At 46.4% G+C, this 25,021-nt stretch overlaps 1 protein-coding gene across 1 annotated transcript in view; it reads left to right on the top strand.

Annotated features, from left to right (window-relative positions):
• Positions 1–391: 391 nt before the first annotated feature.
• The window catches only part of LOC147418579 (uncharacterized), a 69,879-nt gene continuing 45,249 nt past the window's right edge, over positions 392–25,021 (top strand). Inside the window, exons 1-2 of the mRNA XM_086507360.1 lie at positions 392–1,059; positions 1,157–1,235. Coding sequence (XP_086363486.1) covers positions 948–1,059; positions 1,157–1,235 — 191 coding nt within the window. The 5' untranslated portion in view covers positions 392–947. The remainder of the gene's footprint in view (positions 1,060–1,156; positions 1,236–25,021) is intronic.

Raw genomic sequence — 25,021 nt, forward strand, 5'->3', positions numbered from 1 at the left:
CGCACAACCTTGCTGGCCTTCTCCTCGCCTCATATATGCGACACTTGCAAGCTACGCTTCATTCCCATTCTTTTTTTTTTTCAACTCCGCAATGAGCATTTGTCACAAATTCCCCTATTGCTTTCTTTAAAAAAGACGTTGGGACATACTCCATACTCCATATTTTGGCACACTAGTAAAGAAATTGAATTTCTTTATGAAATGATGCCCCAGTATTCTCTCCCCCAACCCCCTTTAAAAAAACCCACATCACAGACCCCCCTCCCTCCCCCACGTGTCTTCTTGGTCTCCCTCTGCTCACACCGCTCTGTCGCACGCCCTCACCTTGCTCCTAGCCCAGGCCTGCCGTGCTTGCTAGCCACCTCCTTCCCTTTTCTCAACATACTCCCTCCAGTTATAAGCTAACCCCCCCCCCTTTTCCTTTTCTCCTATGCACCATTTCCCTCTTCTCTAGGTCACGACCCGTGTGTGTGTGAGAGAGAGAGAGAGAGAGTTAGCCTTTCTCTACAAGTTGTGCCCGCGCGACACGGAGCGTTGCAATTAGAGTGAGAGAGAGACTGCATGCAACACGCTCTCCTAAGCTGTGTAGGTTGAGAGAGAGAGAGAGAGAGCGAGAGAGAGAGAGTATTGCCCCTGCGTGATCTCCTTCGCACTCTTGCCGATTGCTCACGAGAGCTGTACCTAAGGCCTGCGAGAGCCATCGCTCGCCGCCTTTGAAAGAGGATTCTAGAGAAAGAAAGAGAGAACCATCATCGGGGTATTGTCACCACGCGCGGGGAAGAGAGAGAGACAACATGTGAGACAACAGCTCTCAGCTTCATTTAGGGAAACTTGCTCAAGATTTTTGCAAATTGTGGCTTTAAAAAAAAACGAATCTACTTATTCCCCTTCCATCTATAAGAGGGCAATTTTTAATCCTATGACTAGCAGTAAGATAGCAGCATAGGATGGAAATGGCTCAGTCCCTGCTAGCTCGTCGCACTTCTTCGTTTAAGCCTTCACCCATCCAGCAGTTGTCGCGCCTCGCACAGGAGCGCAACGCCATCAACCTTGCAGAAGGTGACGATGCAATATGTGTGCTTGTGTGTGTGTGTGTGTGTGTGAGAGAGAGAGAGAGAGAGAGAGAGAGAGAGAGAGAGAGAGAGAGAACTTTCAGGATTTCCTGATTTTCCTGCACCTGACAATGTGAAACGAGCCGCTATCACTGCTATATCAGCCGACTACAATCAATATAGGTACCTGCATATGAAGCTTTTATCTGTTTCCGTTTCTTATCTTAGATTTTCATTCAATGGTGAAGCTGAGAATTGTGACCGACAGGCCACTAGCGAGACCACAACTATATCGAACTGGACTGAAAGAGAGAACACCACATAGTAGTAGACAAGAGACACGGCGTGGCGGAGTTTGAGAAGCATTGGCCCCTCAACTAGGCTACCCTTCGCGATTTCTTTATTTCATTATACTGAAGCGCAGTTTACTTGAAGAGCCACGCTCTCCTCTGAGTCATCAGAGAGTCGCAGTCTTTGGGTCTGATCCGTGCTTTGGCCAAATCTAATGGCTCGTGTAAAGGCATGGGCTATCTCAGAGGCAGCTTCGCATGGCCAAGTATGGTTGTCCTCTCTCTTATAGGCACGGCTCCAAAAGCACACCCAAAAACGGCTTTTAAAATCAAAGCTACTTTTATAAGCGCAAAAGGTTCAAAGTCAAAGTGTCATCAAACTTGACGTCACAGAGAAAGGAAAGTCCAACAAAGCCCTTTGATGACACAGGCAAAGGGGAGAAACGCCCTAGTGCCGACACGGCCACTAGCTCTGCTGCTAAGAAGCCCAGAACACTGAACTGATCAAGGGGTTCAAAGCCAGAACTCAGAAATGAGCTGGCACTGATACTCCTACTAAGCAGAGTACGCAGGAAAAGGAAAAACCTGCAGATCAACCAGTCTATACAAGCAACCAAACTGAAGCGAATAACCAGGCATCTGACAGTGGCTCAATACCAGAGACCATCAATTTATCAATGGTGAAGTTGGACCGGCTGCAGAGGTTGTAGACAGCACCCCTGAAGGGAAGGCTAGCTATAAAGAAATTGGATAGAGTTGCTTTGCCATATCCCTTTCTGGTGACAGCCTATGAGATGGATCAAAATTGTCCTGATGTCATCACTCAAGGGTGTGCAACAGCTATTTAGCCTGGTTGGAACACAATAGTGAATGCCATTGGTCAAATGATGGATGCTCAGACTTCTACCGCCAGTGCTAATACAACACAACTTCAAGAGGAACTTCAGCATGCCCAAACTGAGCTAAAGAAGCTAAGGGAGGAAAAGACTACCTGGTCAGCTAGAAATCTTGTCACGTGACACATCCAACCCTATGTGTCCGTGGACAAGCTACAACATAACTAGGGTTAAGTTCAGTCAAGTCAGTCTAGAATAGGAAGTGATCTGGTACTCTTGTGAGTCTGTTCGCAGACCGTGCATGTCTAGACACTTAGAGTAGATGCATTCCTCCGGTTGCACACAGCATGATCATAAGCATTCCCAGCAGAATCCATCAGAATCTTTCAGGGGAATTTTCCAGTGTATTTGACCTATTTTCCCTATTTTTGACATTTTTCACTTATTATTTTAAGTGACTTTTGTTGGGAAGTAGGTAGGGCAAATTGAGTAAATTTGTATATAAGCAAACCAGAGTTAGCACTTTCTGGCAGAAGAGGCAACAGGAGCTTCGGTTCAACAGGCACCTTCTCAGTAGGAAACCCCAGCAAGGCCTAGCGTTTTTGCTACACAGCAGCGAGGCTAGCGTTTTGCATCAAGAACCCAGATCAGCCAGCGTTTTTGCACTTGTTGCAGATTCCCGACGACAGTCGACAGCAGATCAGCCCTAGCGTTAGCAGATTCCCACCGCAACACAACAGATTTCCTAGCGTTAGCAGTTTTCCCCGCAAGGTCAGTTTTCAGTCCCACCGTTTTTGGTTTGCAGATCAATCTCAGCGTTTTTGCAGATCTTTGTGACAGAATCAGCCCATCGACAAGCGTTTTCAGTTTTCAACAGTCAGACATCGCAAAAGAAGTCCCGAATCACGCAGATCTCACCTTCCCGCAGCAGTAGATCCTCGCCGCACGATCAGATTCCGCAAGGTTTACAGATTCAGCCCGAAAAACGCAGATTTCAGCATTTGCGTTTTCAACGCGTCGTGGTTGCAATCGCCATCGACATCGTCCCCGACATAGAGTCAGAATTCAACAGATAAAGATTTGCAGATTTCAGCCCTTAGAGTTTTCAAATTTCAACCCGTCTCGTCGTCGTCCTCATCGTCGTCGACATTGTCGGCAAGTCCAAGCATTGTAGAGATTTGTGCAATCATAAGTAGACCACTCTCGCCATAGAGAGTGGGGCCTTTGGAGGAGGGTTTTATATCATCTCTGGTCTTGTATTCTTTTCTCTCTCTATCTCTCAGTCTCATGCACTTCCATTCACAGTGTCCATTCACTTTGTTTGTGTCCATTGCACTCTCTCACTAAAGGAACGGAAGGCTCTCCCTTCCGTAAGTAAAAGGAACCCTTGAGCATAGTTCGGAGAAAGGCAGAACACAAAGAAAGAATGGAAGCTATAGAGCGTGAGCACGAACAAGTGCGCTTGGAAGCCGAAGAAAGAAAAGCAGAATTTGATCGAGAGACCAAAGCAAGAAAAGCAATGAACGGTTGATACATGGAAGAGATGTTGCGACTCTTTTCTCAAGTGCAGGCAGAGATGCAAGAGATTCGGGAAAAGGAGACTCTCTCAGTCTCTTCTTCTCCAAAGCATGATACACAGGATTTGCATGATGATAAGCATGATGATTTGTATGATCACGATGTGATTGTTCACAAGGATGATGTGTTCATTGATACTTTCTCTAGTGAAGCTAACCTCATTGCAGATTCGATCAATCACAAAGAACCGATCTTGGCTCTTGAGTCGAGGTCCAAAGAACCCCCACAAGAAGATTCGATCAATCATGAAGAACCGATTTTGGCTCTCGAGCCTAGGTCCAAAGAACCCCCACAGGAAGTATTATGTGTTGCATGATTAGTCAGCATGCCTTGTATGAGTGTTTCATTCGTGATCGTTTCCTGTATTTTAGTCAGCGTCTTTATGTGATCCCTTTTCCTAGGCATGACATATTGTATGTTGAGCACCTTTCACTCATGAGCCCGAATGTATGCGGATTGTTTATGAAAAGCTAAAAAGTATGTATGTATGGAAGTCACATTCCATGTCTCTTCCTTGGCATGACACATTCGTAGAACGAGCACATGAAAGTATGAGCACCAAGCATGGGCATTTCCGTTGTGAATTGCTACGGTTAATTGATTTAGATCAGCAAGACGAGTCGATCTCATTGTTTGCGTGTGTGGTGAATGGGTTAGCACTCCGTCTCTTTGTTCATCTACATTGCATGCACAGTCTTTGAGGAAGACAAGATTTTTTCCGGTCACTTTACATGGAATAGGGGTATGTTCATGGTTTCGTGTTGGAAATGGTTTCAGGAATTTTCAGCCATGGAGATTCTTGAAGAAGAAAGAAGCGTGAACTAGACGAAATTGAAGCATCGAAGGAGCCACAGGAGACTGTCGCTTTCGGCATGGCCCAAAGAAGCAAGCATTGCATACCTTTATGAAGTTCAAGTACCGTATGTCCCACACATCAGAGTGGGCCGACGAAGAGTCCCTTCCAGGATTCCGGATGCTATTGGCGATCTCGCTTGACGCCATACAATTCGTATCAGTATCTCACTTTAAAAGGGAGGGGATGTTGTCACGAGGACGTGGCAGTTATTAACCATGTCACAGAGATGTGGCAACTGCTAACCTTGGTTGTTGGTTTCTTTCCAATGGGGTTTATTTTATTTGTTTGAGACCCTCTTTTTGAAGTAGCAAACGGTCGGACATTGTATGGCCAATGTGAACGGTAGATTCACCCGCAGACGGGAAGTGGTCGGCACTGGAATTCGTATGGTAAGAGGATGTCTAGGCTCAGAGCAAGATCATATAGGTCCCCCCGTCGCACTTAGCAAGTTGGTGGATACTAGGAAGTGAACTCAAACAAGGCGTAAAGTCAAGGTGGGACTACCAACCAAAAGTATCCGACAGTTGGGCCACATTGCATTTTTGGATGCGGTCCCAATGAGGATAGATGGTCAGAAGACCAGTGGGAGCCCAACGGAAGCATCTCCTAAAATCTAGGGAACTGCTATTTTGGGCCACGAAATGTGTTCGCGTCATTACCTTCGGTATGACTAGGGGAACACTTTACAACTCTGCCGCGAAGTCAACTGACGCACCAGTTGAGATATTTTTAGCAGGGAAAGCCCAAACTCGGAAACTGGGCGACGTGTCAGCTTGTGAGCGATTCTGCCACTCTGGGAGGCAAAAACGAGCTGCATATCAACAAAGGGGGCGCCATTTTCAGCCACAGGCGGATTGCAACAGGTACAGAAGCTATGGAATGCTTACCTTGCCCTCTATGCACAGTATGGTGACGGGAGTGATGCCCCGCACGTTACATATTGCTCTCTTTCTCCCCTACGTGCAGTTATGTGATGCCCCACAAGAGGGCTACTCATTTGACTGATGTACAGTTGTGTGGGTTCATGCTTTTGTGCTGAGGCAAGAGCCTCCTTGAGCAGGAACAGGGGTAGCTAACTGCTGCTCCAAAGCAGGCACTGGTGAGGGTCATAACCTCACCGTACAGGTGCAAAATCAGCGCTGTGTATGCGCTGTAATTTGACTGTTTTTCAGCCATACGGACGCCAGGATCATTGGGAATCGTGCCCCACTGGCAAAGGACAGTTAGGGGACTGTTTGGGGCTGAAAACAGGGCAAAAACCAGTAAATACAGCTTGCTGAATTTACTGTTTTTGGACAGGAATCCGAGGGTATATGTCAGTGCAAGCGAGTTCCAGCAGGGGAATGGGTTTCGCGCAAGTTTTGGGGCTGTTATGCTGCCGAAATTTGGCCAAATCAAATGGTATCTAGGTGGATACACGTGAAAGATTCCCAGGACCTTACCTTGTAATTTACCCTCCTAAAGAATAAAGAAATACCGAAAGGGGCGCCAATTTTGGGGCCTACAGGTTGTCGGCGTCTGCTCGGAGCATTCTAGCTTCCGAGCCGTGTGTGTGATTAAGTGTTAACTCCCGTCACAGGTTCTCTTTGCAAAGTGCTCTGTGTGTGTGTTTAAAGTAAAGAATTTCGGGTGAAAGCCGACGCCTACCGCCCTACGGGCCGGTTTCATGGTTCCATTGCCGGGATATCAATCACTTTTTCCTCAAAGAGTGAGCCTGGATTGTTCAGGGTAAAGACACACAGTGCAAGAACGCGGGGATTACACTATGGCCGACAAGGGGAAGGGAATTATGGAAGAGGGTTCCTCTCCAAAGGACAGGCAGGAGATTCCTATGGTTTTTGAGATTGGCGAGAGCTCACGGCCACGTCAGTCTGTACCTCCAGTCAACGTGAATGTCCCTCCAGTAGTACAGGGCTTTATGACAGGGCAACTTGAGGATGATGCGTTTAAGACTCAGTTAGTTGCCGCGGTGAATGTCTTTTCGCAGCTGGTGCAGAATCCGAGGTTTATGGAATTCTTGCAAGCGCCACCAGTGCAACAGCAAAATAGGCAACCTACGCCGCGTACGGAGCTTGTTGAAGCTCAAGCCCAGGTACTTCATGAGGCGCAGGAGGAAAGGGAACACTCGCATGTTGCGGAGTCGGGGGCTCCAAAGCAGGTTCCTCCCGTGCTTGAACAGGTGGCTAGAACGCCTATTCCACAGGTTATGCCAGTTCAGCCCGCCACCTTTCAGAGCCAGCATGCTGCCTTGAAAGGACAGGGAGCTGGATACCAGGCTATGCACTCAGTTTTTCCACCACCCACGGTACATCCTGGGTATTTCGGGGGTGGATCAGTGTTCCAAAGTATGGCTGGTTATGCGTCTGGAAGTCAGCCGTACATGCCAGGAACAGTGTTCGGGGGTATGCAAGGCATCATGCCCAACCCCATGTATGGTACTATCGGCATGCAGCAAGGTTTCCACGGCAACCAGGGCCAGTTTGGGGTGCCACAGGGTCATTTTGGCATGGCTGGTTTTTCTGGACAGCAGCCAGATATCGCACCTCTGACGCAAAATGTGAATGGCCAACACGTGCCGATCATGCCTAGTACAGTGCCCATGTTGCAGACCATTCCGTATGACAATTTGGGGGTACTAGAGAAGCCGAAGGCTTACAAAGAGGGTGGTGCAGCAGTAAAGTTCAGTACCTTCAATGGTTTCGAGGACAAGACAAAGGCACTCACTTTCCTCCAGCAGTTTGATACAGCTTATGCGGGAGGGAATTTTACAGAGGCCTCGAAGGTCAGGAAAGCTGCCACTTTCTTAAAGGACAATGAGCTTACCTGGTGGACGACATTGTTAATGCAAGGACAGGCACCCGCCACTTGGGTTTACTTCAAGCAAATGTTTGCATCTGCTTGGCTATCAAATGAATTTGAAGCCGATGTCCTGACAGATTGGCACCAGCTTACGGCAGCTTCGTGCAAGAGCTTGCTGGAGTACAATAGGAGGTTTTGTAAAGCATTACTCTCAGTGACCTCCTACAGATTTGTGCCACTGACAGAGCAGATAGAGAAGTATTGTTGTGGGTTGCCTAAAGGGCTTCGCGATTACTGTACAAAGAATAGAGTGGCTACCCTTACTCAGCTTATGGAAGTTGCGAACACTGGTCTTGCCCTGTTGAAAGGAGAGGACAGTGGATTTCCGAGCAGTGATAAAGGAGGGCAGCAAAAGAAAAATTCAGCGAAGAAGCCCTTTGTGAAGACTGCTCCTGATGCGTCACAGGGGTCAGAACAGGCCACCAAAGATAAGGATTCAGCTGGGACTTCTGGAGCGCAGGCAAAGAAACAAAAAAGGAAGCCTTTTGTGCGCAAGTCGCTCGAGGAAAAGAAGGTCCTAATGGCTGAGAACAAATGCTTTATATGCGAGCAGCCTGGTCATATTTCTATCAATTGTCCACAAAGGAAAAGGCCAGCTGACTCAGAGGATAAAGAAGACCAGAAAGGCAAGAAGCCTAAACCCACAGCAGGTTTAGTGCCAGACATGGTGGGTGACAGGCCCAGCACAGATGCCAGTGAGTTATGCAGGGCATGGGGTAAAGTTAGGGATCAGACGGCACTCATCTTCTTTGATCCAGGTGCCAAAGCCAACTTTATCTCACCAGAGTTAGCTATGAAGCTCGGCATCAAAGCTGAAGAGATGGGGTACACAGCAGAGGCAGGGTTGGCATGTCCTGGCCACTCAGAGTGTGTTACTCCCATCATTGGAAAACTGCGTCTGCATATTCAGTCGTATGTGGACACTGAAGAGTTTTACATCATGCCGCTGGAAGGTTGTGACGCCTTGTTGGGGATCCCGTGGATGTTCCGAGTGCATGGAGTCTTGGATGCCTACAACAAAAAGATCACTGTACAGCATAGGGGCAAAACTCACATCTTGGATGTAAAGCTTAAAGGAGAGTCAGTCCCTATTGTATCTGCTTCTGCTATCACTTCTGTAATAAAGAATCATCTTTCTGTGTACTTGATTTTTGCACGTGATGTCTCAGATAGGGATCAGTCAAATTTATCTGTGTTAGATAAAGAAAGGTCAGCATTTTTGCAAAAGTTTAGTGACTGTTTTTCTGATTCATTACCGTCGCAATTACCGCCAGAGAGACCTGAGGACCATCGGATAGATTTGGTGCCAGGGTGTAGCCCACCAAATAGACCTCCCTACAGGGTTAGTGCGGCGCAGCAGAAAGAGATTATGGGCCAGGTTGAGGAGTTATTAGAGAAGGGGCTGATTCAGCCTTGTTCTTCACCCTTTTGCTCCCCAGTGCTCCTAGTGCAGAAGAAGGATGGCTCATGGCGCATGTGTATTGATTACCGTGCGTTGAATAAGAATACCATCAAGAATAGGTTTCCTATTCCTCGCATTGATGATATTCTCGATCGTTTAGAGGGTGCTGCAATTTTCAGCAGGATAGACCTGAAGAGTGGGTACCATCAGATTCGTATAAGCCCAGAGGATGTGCACAAGACTGCGTTTAGAACGACATTTGGTCTTTATGAGTTTCTAGTGATGCCGTTTGGGCTAACAAATGCTCCTGCCACGTTCAACAGAATGATGGACCGGATTTTCCGCTCGCATCAACAGTTTGTTGGAACATTCTTCGATGACATGATTGTGTATTCGAAGAATGAAGAGGAGCATAGGCGTCACTTGACCATTGTGTTCGAAGAGCTGCGCAGTCACAGGTTACTTGTCAATCCTAAGAAAAGTGAATTCTTCCTTGAAGAGATCCACTTTCTGGGCCACATAGTCTCAAAGGATGGTGTTAGAATGGATCCCGCAAAGGTCGAAGCTATCAAGACATGGCCAGACTTGAAGACTGTGCACGATGTCAGAAGCTTCTTGGGATTGTGTTCCTACTATAGAAGGTTTATCAGAAATTTTGCAGAGATAGCATCGCCTCTTCACGCATTGCAAAAGAAAGAGGTCACTTTCAGATGGACCCAAAAAGAGATTTCAGCTTTTAGTCTCTTAAAGGAAAAGTTGACTTCAGATCCAGTTATTGTTTTGCCAGATCTCAGGAAGTCATTTGTGGTCCAATGTGACGCGTGTGGCAGTAGCATCGGAGCAGTGCTAATGCAAGATGGACGGGTAGTAGCCTATGAAAGCCGAATTTTGCAAGGGCCAGAGAGGACTATGCAAGTCTATGAGAAAGAGCTCTTGGCCGTGATTCATGCGCTTTCTAGCTGGAAGCACTACCTCTTAGGTGCTGATTTTGTTGTCCAAACAGATCATCAGACCTTGCGATACTTCTTGACACAGTCAAAGTTATCCGAAAAGCATATGCGATGGGCAAACATTCTTTCCATGTTCCACTTCCAAATTATGCATGTGGAAGGCAAGAAGAATGTTGTGGCTGATGCGTTATCAAGAAAGCCACAAATTTCAGCTGTGTCAATTCCTTATCATCATGAGTTAGATGACATCAAGGAACAGTATACTGCTGATGAAGATTTTGCAAGGATCTTTGAACAGTTACAAGAGGGGCAACATCACGAGCACTACCTCCTCAGAGACGGTTTTATGATGATGCATGGCAGACTTTGTGTCACTAGGCCACTGCGACATAAGGTCATGGAAGAGAGTCATGTCCCACCGTATGCAGGGCATCGTGGCATTGATGCAACAGTTAAAGCGGTAGAGACATTCTTCTATTGGCCTACCTTGAGGAGAGATGTGGATGCCTTTGTGCGAGCATGCATAGTTTGCCAAAAGGTCAAGTTTGACAGGCAAAAGGCACCAGGGTTGTTACAACCACTGCCGATTCCGGATAAGCCATGGGAAAGCATTGCTATGGACTTTATCTTTGATCTTCCAAGGACGCCAACAGGGAATGATGGTATATGGACCATTATCTGCAGGTTCAGCAAGCAGGCCCATTTTATCCCTGTCAGGAAGAAGATAAAATCTGATCAGATGGCACGCTTGTTCATGTACAATGTGTTTTAAGTACCATGGTATGCCACAATCGATTATCAGTGATCGTGATCCTCGCATGACCAGTTTGTTCTGGAGAGGATTGTTTGAGAACATGGGTACTACGCTCAAGTTCTCGTCTTCGTTTCATCCACAAACTGATGGGCAGTCAGAAGAGGCCAATTCTACTGTCTTACATCTGCTGAAATGCTATGTGTCAGATAATAAGGGCAAGTGGGAACAGTATTTGCCTATGCTTGAGTATGCGTACAATAATACGGTGCATTCGTCTACTGGCAAAGCACCTTTTGAAATTGTTGAAGGCGGCAAAAAGGTTCCTCCCATTTTGCACACAAAGGACAAGATCTTTGAGGCAGATCGATATGTTGAGAACATGGATGAGATGTATAAGAAGATTAAAGTTGCCTTGGAGAAAACTCAGGCAAAACAGAAAAAGGCTGCTGATTGTCACCGTCGTGAATTGCTACTATCACCTGGTGATTGGGTTCTCTTAAGGTTCGAAAAGGCAAGGTTAAAGAAGATGAAGGGCAAGGAACGGCTGTTTCCTAAGCTCAGCATGCGTTACTATGGGCCTTTTCAAGTGCTTGACAAGATCAGCGATGTGGCTTACAGGCTGAAATTGCCTGATGCGTGGAAGATTCATAATGCGTTTCACGTGAGTCTTCTAAGACCCTTCGTGGGTGATGTGCCAGAAGATATGCCAGTTGAGGATCAGCCAGAAGTTGAGGAACTTGATGAGATCCTGGTACCTGAGCAAGTTTTGGCACATAAGGACAGAAAAGTTAAAGGACAAGTTGCAAGACGCTATTTGGTGAAGTTCAAGAACTATCCGCCTATGGATGCAAAGTGGATGGAAGAGCATGAACTGTCAGAGTCACCAAATGTATTGCAGCTTTACCTTGAAGCCTTTGGGTTACATCCTACTTATGCCCCAACCCAACGTGTGCAAAGGAGGGGTAATGATAGAGCTAATACATCGAATGTACATACGAATTCAGTGCCATAGATAGAAATGGCAAAAGTATGAAGGCCTCATTAAGTCATTTGTATCTATGTATGTTACGACCTTTCTTGCGGATACATGCGATGATAAAAGAGTGTTAATAGCACAAAATCATCAGTGGCGTGTATTTATGGTATGCAATCGAGGACGTTTGCGATTTCAAGAGGGGGGTATGTCACGAGGACGTGGCAGTTATTAACCATGTCACAGAGATGTGGCAACTGCTAACCTTGGTTGTTGGTTTCTTTCCAATGGGGTTTATTTTATTTGTTTGAGACCCTCTTTTTGAAGTAGCAAACGGTCGGACATTGTATGGCCAATGTGAACGGTAGATTCACCCGCAGACGGGAAGTGGTCGGCACTGGAATTCGTATGGTAAGAGGATGTCTAGGCTCAGAGCAAGATCATATAGGTCCCCCCGTCGCACTTAGCAAGTTGGTGGATACTAGGAAGTGAACTCAATTAAGGCGTAAAGTCAAGGTGGGACTACCAACCAAAAGTATCCGACAGTTGGGCCACATTGCATTTTTGGATGCGGTCCCAATGAGGATAGATGGTCAGAAGACCAGTGGGAGCCCAACGGAAGCATCTCCTAAAATTTAGGGAACTGCTATTTTGGGCCACGAAATGTGTTCGCGTCATTACCTTCGGTATGACTAGGGGAACACTTTACAACTCTGCCGCGAAGTCAACTGACGCACCAGTTGAGATATTTTTAGCAGGGAAAGCCCAAACTCGGAAACTGGGCGACGTGTCAGCTTGTGAGCGATTCTGCCACTCTGGGAGGCAAAAACGAGCTGCATATCAACAAAGGGGGCGCCATTTTCAGCCACAGGCGGATTGCAACAGGTACAGAAGCTATGGAATGCTTACCTTGCCCTCTATGCACAGTATGGTGACGGGAGTGATGCCCCGCACGCTACATACTGCTCTCTTTCTCCCCTACGTGCAGTTATGTGATGCCCCACAAGAGGGCTACTCATTTGACTGATGTACAGTTGTGTGGGTTCATGCTTTTGTGCTGAGGCAAGAGCCTCCTTGAGCAGGAACAGGGGTAGCTAACTGCTGCTCCAAAGCAGGCACTGGTGAGGGTCATAACCTCACCGTACAGGTGCAAAATCAGCGCTGTGTATGCGCTGTAATTTGACTGTTTTTCAGCCATACGGACGCCAGGATCATTGGGAATCGTGCCCCACTGGCAAAGGACAGTTAGGGGACTGTTTGGGGCTGAAAACAGGGCAAAAACCCGTAAATACAGCGTGCTGAATTTACTGTTTTTGGACAGGAATCCGAGGGTATACGTCAGTGCAAACGAGTTCCAGCAGGGGAATGGGTTTCGCGCAAGTTTTGGGGCTGTTATGCTGCCGAAATTTGGCCAAATCAAATGGTATCTAGGTGGATACACGTGAAAGATTCCCAGGACCTTACCTTGTAATTTACCCTCCTAAAGAATAAAGAAATACCGAAAGGGGCGCCAATTTTGGGGCCTACAGGTTGTCGGCGTCTGCTCGGAGCATTCTAGCTTCCGAGCCGTGTGTGTGATTAAGTGTTAACTCCCGTCACAGGTTCTCTTTGCAAAGTGCTCTGTGTGTGTGTTTAAAGTAAAGAATTTCGGGTGAAAGCCGACGCCTACCGCCCTACGGGCCGGTTTCAGATGTCACGTGACACATCCAACCCTATGTGTCCGTGGACAAGCTACAACATAACCAGGGTTAAGTTCAGTCAAGTCAGTTTAGAATAGGAAGTGATTTGGCACTTTTGTGAGTCTGTTCGCAGACCGTGCATGTCCAGACACTTATAGTAGATGCATTCCTCCAGTTGCACACAGCATGATCATAAGCATTCCCGTCAGAATCCATCAGAGTCCTTCAGGGGAATTTTCCAGTGTATTTGACCTATTTTTGACATTTTTCACTTATTATTTTAAGTGACTTTTGTTGGGAAGTAGGTAGGGCAAATTGAGTAAGTTTGTATATAAGCAAACTAGAGTTAGCACTTTCTGGCAGAAGAGGCAGCAAGAGCTTCGGTTCAACAGGCACCTTCTCAGCAAGAACCCCCAGCAAGGCCCAGCGTTTTTGCTACACAGTAGCGAGGCTAGCGTTTTGCATTAAGAACCCAGATCAGCCAGCGTTTTTGCACTTGCAGATTCCCGGCGACAGTCGACAGCAGATCAGCCCTAGCGTTAGCAGATTCCCACCGCAACACAACAAATTTCCTAGCGTTAGCAGTTTTCCCCGCAAGGTGAGTTTTCAGCTCTAGCGTTTTTGGTTTGCAGATCAACCTCAACGTTTTTGCAGATCTTCGTGACAGAATCAGCCCATAGACAAGCGTTTTCAGTTTTCAGCAGTCAGACATCGCAGAAGAAGTCCCGAACCTCGCAGATCTCACCTTCCCGCAGCAGATCCTCGCCACACGGTCAGATTTCGCAAGGTTTACAGATTCAGCCCGCAAAATGCAGATTTCAGCATTTGTGTTTTCAGCACGTCGTCGTCGCATCGTCGCCATTGACATCGTCTCCGACGTAGAGTCAGAATTCAGCAGATAAAGATTTGCAGATTTTAGCCCTTAGAGTTTTCAGATTTCAACCCGTCTCGTCGTCGTCCTCCTCGTCGTCGACATTGTCGGCAAGTCCAAACATTGAGAGATTTGTGCAATCATAAGTAGACCACTCTCGCCATAGAGAGTGGGGCCTTCGGAGGAGGGTTTTACGTCTGTGGTGTCGTATTCTCTTCTCTCTCTATTTCTCAGTCTCATGCACTTCCATTCACAGTGTCCATTCACTTTGTGTCCATTGCACTCTCTGACTAAAGGAACAGAAGGCTCTCCCTTCCGTAAGTAAAAGGAACCCTTGAGCATAGTTCGGATGTCACCTGACACATTCCAACCCTATGTGTCCGTGGACAAGCTACACCACAGCAGGGTTGAGTCAGTTCAATCAAGTCTAGTTTAGCAGTGATCTGGCACTTTTTTGAGTCTATTCGTAGACCGTGCATGCCCAGTCACTTAGCATAGATGCATATCCTCTGGTTGCACACAACATGATCATCGGAATTCCCATCAGAATCCATTAGCATCAGGTAAGGGAATTTTCGAGTGCATTTAGCCTATTTTCCTATTTTTGGTTATTTTCACTTATTATTTTTAAGTGACTTTCCAACAAAAGTAGATAGGGCAATTTTGCTAAGTTAATATATAAGCAAACCCAAGTTAGCACTTTCTGGCAGAAGAGGTAGCAAGAGCTTCCCGCTCAACAGGCAACTTCTCAGTAGTACCCCCAACCCTCCCCCCCCCCCCTCCCAGCAAGCCATCGCCGACAAGTCCTCTTGCCTGGCGTTTCCAACCTCAGCAGATACATCCCAACCAGCGTTTTTCAGCCCTTGACAAAAACGCCAGCATCATTGCAGATTCAGCGTTTTTTCAGCCCTGTCAAAAACGCCAGCTCAGCACTAGCAAAAACGCAGAATTCAGCAATTGGATTCTCGCAGTTTTAAGCCTATGACGCAGTAGTAGATCAGTCCCTAGACGGTTGCAGATGTTCCTCCCATTTTCAGCCAAGAAAACGCAGCCAAAACAGTCATTTTCAGCCACCGAAACAGTCTCGAAATTCAGCGATTAGAAGATCTCAGATTTCAGCCATCAAGTCGTAGTCGTCACCATCGTCGTTGTGATTGGCATAGTCCCATTGCCTCAGTCCATTGCATTCGCATTGTACACATTTGTGCAAGCAAAGTAGACCACTCTTGCCGACGAGAGTGGGGCCTTCGGAGGAGGATTTTACAACCTCTCGGTGTCGTATCTCTTCTCTCTCCTTCTCTCAGTCTCATTCACTTGCACGCACAATCCACTCACTTTGTTCGTGATCACAGCACTCTCCATAAGACGGAAAGCTCTCTCTTTCCCTAGGAACCTTGAGCAGTAAAGATCACTAATCTTGAGAAAATACAACATTCATTCCGTTGTACCTAACATTGGTATCAGAGCTTTGGAAGTGTTCTGCATTACTCAAGGAAAGAACCACAAGAACCACAATAATTTTTTTTGCTTCTTGTGATCGCACGAACCCAAGTTTACTTGGACGTGGCGATTCCTAATCGTGTTTTGTTGAAGAGTGACAGGAATCCCAAGAAAGAAGGGCTTGTCCAGCCTCCCCTTGTGTCTCTTTTCACTCATTGAGAGCGGACCGTGCACTTAGCGGCTGGCCAATCGACGTGAGGTGGGAAAAGCAACCTTGGTGTGAGCGCAAGGCCGCCAAGGGGTGCGCCCGCAGAAAAGGGTAGAACTCTTTTGAAGAGAAGATCCTTCTCAACGCGATTTGCAAGCGAAAGAAAACCTCAAGAACGCAAGACCCTCAAGACTCAAGAACCTCAAGAACCCAAGTTCCTCGTGAACTTAAGAACCCAAGACCCCCAAGAATCCACAAGAACCCACGATTGCAGAATGGTCATCACCCGAAGCGGAATGGATACTTCGCTTGGAGGTGATGAGCATGAGAGAGGCGAAGAAGAATTTTCCCCACCAGGAGGTTTTTCTGTTACCAGCGTGTGACTACTATCTATCCTTTTTGTTGATTTCTTTCTTATTATCTATTTACTTTCACTTTTTGGAAACACCCCTCGGGAAATCTAACTGCCCTGCATTGCATAACTAGTGTGGAACTGTCGAGAGGGAGTCCAGGCCTGAGGGCAAGAGAGCACTAAGGTTGGACAAGGACTATGGTTAGCCAAGTGGGGTCATTGACTAGCCAAAGTGGAATCCTTTGCTACAGAGGCTACATTTCAGTTCTGGATGTGGCCGTAGTGTACAAAGAGGGTCGGATGACCTAGACAGATACAATGGCAGTATCTCCTAAAATTTAGGGAATTGCTATTTTGGGACCTGAAAATGTGTCGACGTCATTACCTCCGGAATGACAAGGGGAACATTTTCTTACTCTGCCGTGAAGTCAACTGGGCAACCGGTTGGGAGATTTTTAGGCGGCAACCCCGAAATGGGAAAATGCTTGTAAATGTGCCAAGTGGCACATTCTGGTGCACTTGCCTCATGCAACAAGAAGTGGCGCTGAATTTAGGAGGGGGAGAGCCTCATTTTCAGATTTGTCACAGGTTAAGAGCTATGGAGTGCTTGCTTTCCCTCTTATGCACAGTGCGGTGCGAGGAGTGATGCCCTGCACGCTACGCACTGCCCTCTCTCTCCCCTTTGGCAGTATGTTATGCCCCTCTAGTGGGCTCTTCATTTGACCAATGTACAGTTGTGTGGGTTCATGCGCGATTGCCGAGGCAAGAGCCTCTTGCACAGGTATTGGATTAGCTAACGGCTAATCCCCCCGCAGGTACAGGTGAATTCGGAGAGGTTTCACGCTCGAAATCTCGTCCGATTCAAAGGGCAAGTAGCCCTACAGGTGCGGGAGCTCGAGGACTTGCTAAGGATGCGACCGGCATGCGAAACGGAGCCCGAAACAGTAAATTACAGCCTGCTGTGTATTTTTGCAGGTTTAGGGTTTTGGCCCTAAACGGACCCTAATACCCCCAGGAGGTTCGGGGACGCAAGGGGACCGCTGCACAGGTGATCTGGCGCATTTTCAGGGCTGAAAACAGAGAATTCAGCGTGCTGCAGATTCTCGCCAGGTTTTGCAAAGTGCCCGTATGCGTCGGGAAAGTCGGCCAATGCGTGGGAATATTGACTGTGAAGGGTTCTAGTACAGTTATGCTGCCGAAATCGGGCTGGAACAGTGGAAATTCAGCCGAGTTTGTGCGGGGCAGCTTGTAGGGAACCACAACGTTTATTCCCTCTTTTGAACAATAAAGAAATACCGAAAGGGGCGCCTAAGTTAGGGGCCAATCTGGTGTCCGTCTACTCATACAGGTGCAATCTAGCAGCCTGTATCCCTCTCCCCTTTGTTGTGTCTTGAAAGTACAGGTAAAATAGACGACTAATAATGGGCGAAAGCTAAATCAAGGTTTAAAGTAAAGTCTACCACCCTTTTTGAATTGAACAGGCCGGTTTCATGGTTCCATCGACGGGATTAAATCACTTTTTCCCATAGACTTGAGCCTTGGTCAGATTGGGCTTGAAGACACAGGGGATCATAGACCAGACACAGGGAATTGCAATTATGGCTGACTGACCAGATGATGTGACTGAAGAGGTTTCCTCTTCACAGGGTCAACAGACACATGAAGTGGGTGAGTCGTCAAGACCACCACAGACAGATGACGATATTTTCAGGACCCAGTTGGCTACTGCTGTGGCTATGTTTACACAAGTAATGCAGAACCCAAGGTTTTTAGCCTTTCTGCAACCTCCTGTTCCGTCTCAGCAAGTTGGGTCACTGGATCATATTCAAAAGCCTGTTAAGGCTCGAGCACAGGTGATTCATACCGCACAGTCAATGGAAACACCTGTACACTTGACGGAGAACATGCAGTCTCCACAACCTATGCCTAAGGTGCAAGAACAGGTGGCTGAGATGCCAGTCTTTCAAGCTGTACCAGTTCAGCCCGCCACCTTTCAGCAGCCTATAGATGGTTCTAATGGGTAGGGAAGCAACCTACAGGCTATGCAACAGGTCTTCCCACCACCTTCAGTACACCCTGGCTATTTTGGAGGTGGATCGGTATTCCAGAGCATGGCTGGTCATGCACCTGGAAATCAGTTTTACACACCAGGAACAGTGTTCAGGGGTGCTCAAACGATGATGCCTAACCCCATGTATGGTGTCACGGGCATGCTACCAGGGTTTCAGAGCACTCACGGCCAAGTTGGGATGCCACAGGCAAATTTTGGTATGGCTGGAATTACAAATCAGCAGCCAAATATGGCATTTCCAGGTCAAGTTAATAGCGGCCAAGGAACACAGATGAACCCTAATAGTGTTTCCATGTTTCAGTCACTTCCATATGACAATTTAACGCCGCTGGAGAGGCCAACTCCGTACAAAGAAGGTGGCAAAGGTGTGACATTCACGACCTTTACAGGGTTTGATGACAGGAAGAAGGCTCTCTCATTCCTCCAGCAGTTTGACAAGGCCTATGCAGGGGGAAATTTTATAGAGGCTTCAAAGGTCCGCAAGGCAGCCACTTTCTTGACAGGGAATGCGGGACAATGGTGGACAACTTTATTGCTTCAAAGGCAAGCTCCGTCCACATGGATTTACTTCAAGCAGATTTTTGCAGCAGCATGGTTATCTGATGACTTTGAAGCAGATGTCATGACAGAGTGGCACCGGCTTAATGCTGCCACTTGCAGAAATCTGGATGATTACAATCGGAAGTTTTGGAAAGCTCTACTTTCAGTAACTTCCTATAGGTTTGTGCCATTGACAGAATATATTGAAAAATACTGTTGTGGCCTACCCAAAGGATTGAGAAAATATTGCACGAAGACAAAAGTCACTACTTTGACGCAGCTCATCGAGGTAGCAAACACTGGCAATGGTTTGCTCAAGGGAGAAGATTGTGAATTTAACACTGGCGTCAAGGCAGGATCAGGCAAGAAAAATTCAGCCAAGAAGCACGTTCCCAATGAGGCTCCTAAAGGGACTCAGGAGTCAGCCAACACAGGGAAAGACAAAGCTACGGCTGAATCAGAAAAAGGACCAGCAAAGAAATGGAAAAGACGTTTTCCTCGCAAGTCAGAAGAGCAAAAGAAGGTCCCGAGGACAGAGAACAAATGCTTTATATGTGAGCAGCCTGGCCACATTGCTTACAACTGTCCTACAAAGAAAAGGCTAGCTGATTCTGAAGACAAGGAGGACAGGAAAGGAAAGAAGCCCATGGCTGATCTAGTGCCAGATATGGCGGGCGACAAGCCAAATTCAGATGCAAGTGAGCTTTGCAGAGCATGGGGAAAGGTAGGGATCAAACAGTGCTTATCTTCTTTGATCCAGGTGCCAAAGCCAACTTCATTTCCCCAGAATTGGCTTCAAAGTTGGGAATCAGACCTGAAGAGATGGGGTATACAACAAAGGCAGGTTTGGCATGTCCTGGCCATACAGAGGCTGTGACACCCATCATTGGAAAGTTGCGTCTACATATCCAGTCCTATGTAGATGCTGAAGAATTTTACATCATCCCACTGGACATAGATGCAAACGAAGACGTTTGAGATTTCAAGAGGGGGGGTATGTCACCAGCGTGTGACTACTATCTATCCTTTTTGTTGATTTCTTTCTTATTATCTATTTACTTTCACTTTTTGGAAACACCCCTCGGAAAATCTAACTGCCCTGCATTGCATAGCTAGTGTGGAACTGTCCAGAGGGAGTCCAGGCCTGAGGGCAAGAGAGCACTAAGGTTGGACAAGGACAATGGTTAGCCAAGTGGGGTCATTGACTAGCCAAAGTGGAATCCTTTGCTACAGAGGCTACATTTCAGTTCTGGATGTGGCCGTAGTGTACAAAGAGGGTCGGATGCCCCAGACAGATACAATGGCAGTATCTCCTAAAATTTAGGGAATTGCTATTTTGGGACCTGAAAATGTGTCGACGTCATTACCTCCGGAATGACAAGGGGAACATTTTCTTACTCTGCCGTGAAGTCAACTGGGCAACCGGTTGGGAGATTTTTAGGCGGCAACCCCGAAATGGGAAAATGCTTGTAAATGTGCCAAGTGGCACATTCTGGTGCACTTGCCTCATGCAACAAGAAGTGGCGCTGAATTTAGGAGGGGGAGAGCCTCATTTTCAGATTTGTCACAGGTTAAGAGCTATGGAGTGCTTGCTTTCCCTCTTATGCATAGTGCGGTGCGAGGAGTGATGCCCTGCACGCTACGCACTGCCCTCTCTCTCCCCTTTGGCAGTATGTTATGCCCCTCTGGTGGGCTCTTCATTTGACCAATGTACAGTTGTGTGGGTTCATGTGCGATTGCCGAGGCAAGAGCCTCTTGCACAGGTATTGGATTAGCTAACGGCTAATCCCCCCGCAGGTACAGGTGAATTCGGAGAGGTTTCACGCTCGAAATCTCGTCTGATTCAAAGGGCAAGTAGCCCTACAGGTGCGGGAGCTCGAGGACTTGCTAAGGATGCGACCGGCATGCGAAACGGAGCCCGAAACAGTAAATTACAGCCTGCTGTGTATTTTTGCAGGTTTAGGGTTTTGGCCCTAAACGGACCCTAATACCCCCAGGAGGTTCGGGGACGCAAGGGGACCGTTGCACAGGTGATCTGGCGCATTTTCAGGGCTGAAAACAGAGAATTCAGCGTGCTGCAGATTCGCGCCAGGTTTTGCAAAGTGCCCGTATGCGTCGGGAAAGTCGGCCAATGCGTGGGAATATTGACTGTGAAGGGTTCTAGTACAGTTATGTTGCCGAAATCGGGCTGGAACAGTGGAAATTCAGCCGAGTTTGTGCGGGGCAGCTTGTAGGGAACCACAACGTTTATTCCCTCTTTTGAACAATAAAGAAATACCGAAAGGGGCGCCTAAGTTAGGGGCCAATCTGGTGTCCGTCTACTCATACAAGTGCAATCTAGCAGCCTGTATCCCTCTCCCCTTTGTTGTGTCTTGAAAGTACAGGTAAAATAGACGACTAATAATGGGCGAAAGCTAAATCAAGGTTTAAAGTAAAGTCTACCGCCCTTTTTGGATTGAACAGGCCGGTTTCATTTTCCGACCCTTCTCCATCTACGACAAAGGTTGCACTAACTCTTATGGAGGAGTTAAAGCAGATGTTTAAGGAAAGAATGGTAGAAATGAAAGGTAGACACGTAGAAGAAAAAGCAGAAAGAGAAGTAGAAAGAGAAGCAGCAAGAAAGGCAAGACAAGAACAGCGCGATCGACACATGCAAGAGTTCTTGCGACTCTTGTCTCCAGTGTCGGCACCGATGCAAGAGATTCGGGGAAAAGGAGACTCTCTCAGTCTCTTCTTCTCCAAAGCATGACCCACATGATTTGCATGATTGTGTGAAGCATGATGATGATTTGATTGACAATGAGAAGCATGATGATTTGAATGATATTGCTCAGCATGATGATTTGGATGCCAAAGACAAGCATGATGATTTGCATGATCAAGATGTGATTTCTCACAAGCCTGATGATTTGCACGATCAAGATGTGATTTCTCACAAGCATATGAGTTGCATGAAGATGATGTGATTGTTCACAAGGATGATGAGTTAGTTGATGCTTTTTCTAGCGAAGCTAACCTCGTTGTAGATTCGATCAATCACCAAGAATCTATCTTGGCTTTCGAGTCGAGGTCCACAGATCCCCCACAACAAGATTCGATAGATCCCGAAGAAGCGATCTTGGCTCTCAAGCCTTGGTCCAAAGAACCCTCACAGGAAGTATTATGTGTTCACATGATTGATACGCACGCATTGTTCGAGTGTTTCATTTGTGAAGGTTTCATGTATTTTAGTCAACATCATTATGGAATCCCTTTTCCTAGGCATGACATATTGTATGTTGAGCACGTTTCTCTCATGGATGAGCACGAATGTATGCGGATTGTTCATGAAAAGTTGAAAAGTTTGTATGTAAGGAAGTCACATTCCATGTCGCTTCCTTGGCATGACACAGTTTCCGAAAGAGCACATGATAGTATGAGCACCAAGCATGGGAATTTCCATTGTGATTTGCCACAGTTGATTGATTTCGATCAAACAAAAAAGATTCGACCTCATTGTTTGCATGTGTTTGATGAACGGGTTGTCATTCTGTCTCTATGTTCATCTACATTGCATCCACAGTCTCTAGAGAAGACAAGATTTTTTTTCCTTCACTTTACATGGAATGGGTATGTTCATGGTTTTGTGTTGGAGATGGTTTCAGGAATTTTCAGCCATGGAGATTCTTGAAGACAAAAGAAGCACGACTCTAGAGGAAGTTGAAGCAAGAAAGGAGATTCAAAAGACTTTGTGTCGCTTTCGGCGCGGCCCAAAGAAGCAAGCGTTGCAGACCTTTATGAAGTTCAAGTACCGCTCGACCCACACAGCAGAGTGGGCCGACGAAGAATCCCTTCTAGGATTTCGGATGCTATTGGCGATCTCCCTCGACGCCATACAGTTCGGTACCAGTTGAAGGAGTACGAGTGGAAGTGCGACGCGAGAGAGAGTGCGAGAAGAAGAGCACGACGATATGGTGAACTCGCTCTACTGTAATGTGTAGAGCATAGTGAGTTCTTATTAGGTTTTTACAAAAGAATATGTGTACATACCTGGCGGCCCGCCCACTTACCTGGGCGACCACATTGGGCTTTATACCCCAACAACCTCCCACTTAAAGTCCAATGTGGTACTTTAAGTGTGAGAGAAGCTACTATACAAGCTAATATACAAGAGATGTAGAGAAGTGATGTACTACCCTACACCTAACTGCTTGCGAAAATGCGCAAAGCTTTCTGAGGGAAGTCCTTTTGTAAGTAGATCAGCAGGATTTTCTGTGGTGTGAACTTTGACAAGCTGAAGTCGCTTATCCTCGAGCATTTCCCTGATGAAATGATACTTCACATCCACATGCTTTGTCTTTGAGTGATAAACTGGATTGCGAGCCAATTGTATAGCACTTTGACTATCACAATATAACACAGGCATTTCTTCTTTGATTCCCAAATCTGTTACTAGTCGATTAAGCCAAATTGATTCTTTGCATGCCTCTGATGCTGCAACATATTCAGCCTTTGTAGTAGACTGAGTAACACAATCTTGTAATCTAGAATGCCATGATACTGCTCCACCAGCCAATGTAAAGACATACCCTGACGTAGACCTTCGGTTATCTAAGTCACCTGCATAATCTGAGTCTGTAAAACCCTTTACACTTAGCTCCTGACTCCCATAGTATATGCGCATACTCTTTGTAGCTTTCAGGTATCTCAATATTCCTTTCACTGCCTCCCAATGTTTCTTGCCTGGGTTTGACATGTATCGACTTACTACTCCCGCTGCAAATGCAATGTCTCGGCGAGTAGCAATCATTGCATACATCAAACTACCCACTGCAGACGCATATGGAATCTTATCCATTTCAGCCTGTTCTTCCTCAGACACATGACAATCTTGTTTGCTAAGTTTCACATATGGTGGCAATGGTATGCGCATTGAAAGAGACAGATCAAAGAAGTTGATTTGGTTATCTCAAACAGAGTATATTGACAAGGTTTTGCAACGTTTCAATATGGAGAAGGGAAAGGCATTGAGTGTTCCATTGCTAAGTTTCAATGGAACACTCAATGGAATACTCAAGGTTTTGCAACGTTTCAATATGGAGAAGGGAAAGGCATTGAGTGTTCCATTGCTAAGTTTCACATATGGTGGCAATGGAACACTCAATGCCTTTCCCTTCTCCATATTGAAACGTTGCAAAACCTTGTCAATATACTCTGTTTGAGATAACCAAATCAAATTCTTTGATCTGTCTCTCTCAATGCGCATACCAAGTATATGACTTGCCTCACCCATGTCTTTCATGTCAAACGATTTTGCCATCTTTGACTTCAAAGCTGAAATTTCTTCCAAGTGCTTGCCAGCAATCAACATGTCATCCACATACAAAATAAGGATCAGCCGACTACCATCCTTAGCCTTCTTTGTATATAGACAGTGATCGAACTCACTACGTTTGTAGCCTTGAGAAAGCATAAACTTGTGGAATTTATGGTACCATGCCCTCGGTGATTGTTTTAAGCCATAAAGACTCTTTAACAACTGGCATACCCAATCTGCCTTGCTTTTCTCAACAAACCCTTCTGGCTGCTGCAGGTAAATTTCCACATCTAAATCACCATGCAAAAACGCTGTCTTGACATCCATTTGGTGCAACACCAAATCTAATATGGCAACCAATGCAAGAAAGCATCTCAATGTAGTCATCTTGACCACCGGAGAGAAGACTTCATCAAAGTCAATGCCTTGTTCTTGCTTAAAACCCTTGGCAACAAGCCTTGCTTTGTACTTTGGCTGACTATCATGAGTGGTGATCTTATACCTGTAAACCCATTTACAAGGTAGAGCCTTTTTGCCCTGTGGTAATTTAACTAGCTTCCATGTCTGGTTTTTATGCAGAGCTGTCATCTCTGACTGCATGGCCAATTGCCAATTCCCGGAGTCCTTCATTTGCACTGCTTCCTTGTAACATGAAGGCTCATTGCAATCAGTCAACATGACATAATTCATAGATGGAACAAACCTATCAGGAGGTCGCGTGATACGTCCAGATCTACGCACAATAGGTGGCTCAGGCTCAGCCATAACCTGTGGTTCCAGTCTATCCTGTCCTTGCTCCTCTTGAGCCCTGACATTTTGTCTTGCACGTGCAGGTCCATCTTCTTGGAAGACAACTCTTCTAATCTCCTCAACCCTCTCTGGTTTAGAATGATATTTGGCTTCATTAAAGTGAACATCATTGCTGCGGATAACCTTTCTGGATTCGGGATCCCAAAGTCTGTACCCCATTTCACCAGAATTACCATAGCGTAGAAAGATGCACTTTCTACTCTT

This window comes from Adiantum capillus-veneris, chromosome 30 (genome assembly GCF_014529385.1).
Source record: "Adiantum capillus-veneris isolate H3 chromosome 30, ASM1452938v2, whole genome shotgun sequence".
Taxonomy (NCBI): Eukaryota; Viridiplantae; Streptophyta; class Polypodiopsida; order Polypodiales; family Pteridaceae; genus Adiantum; species Adiantum capillus-veneris.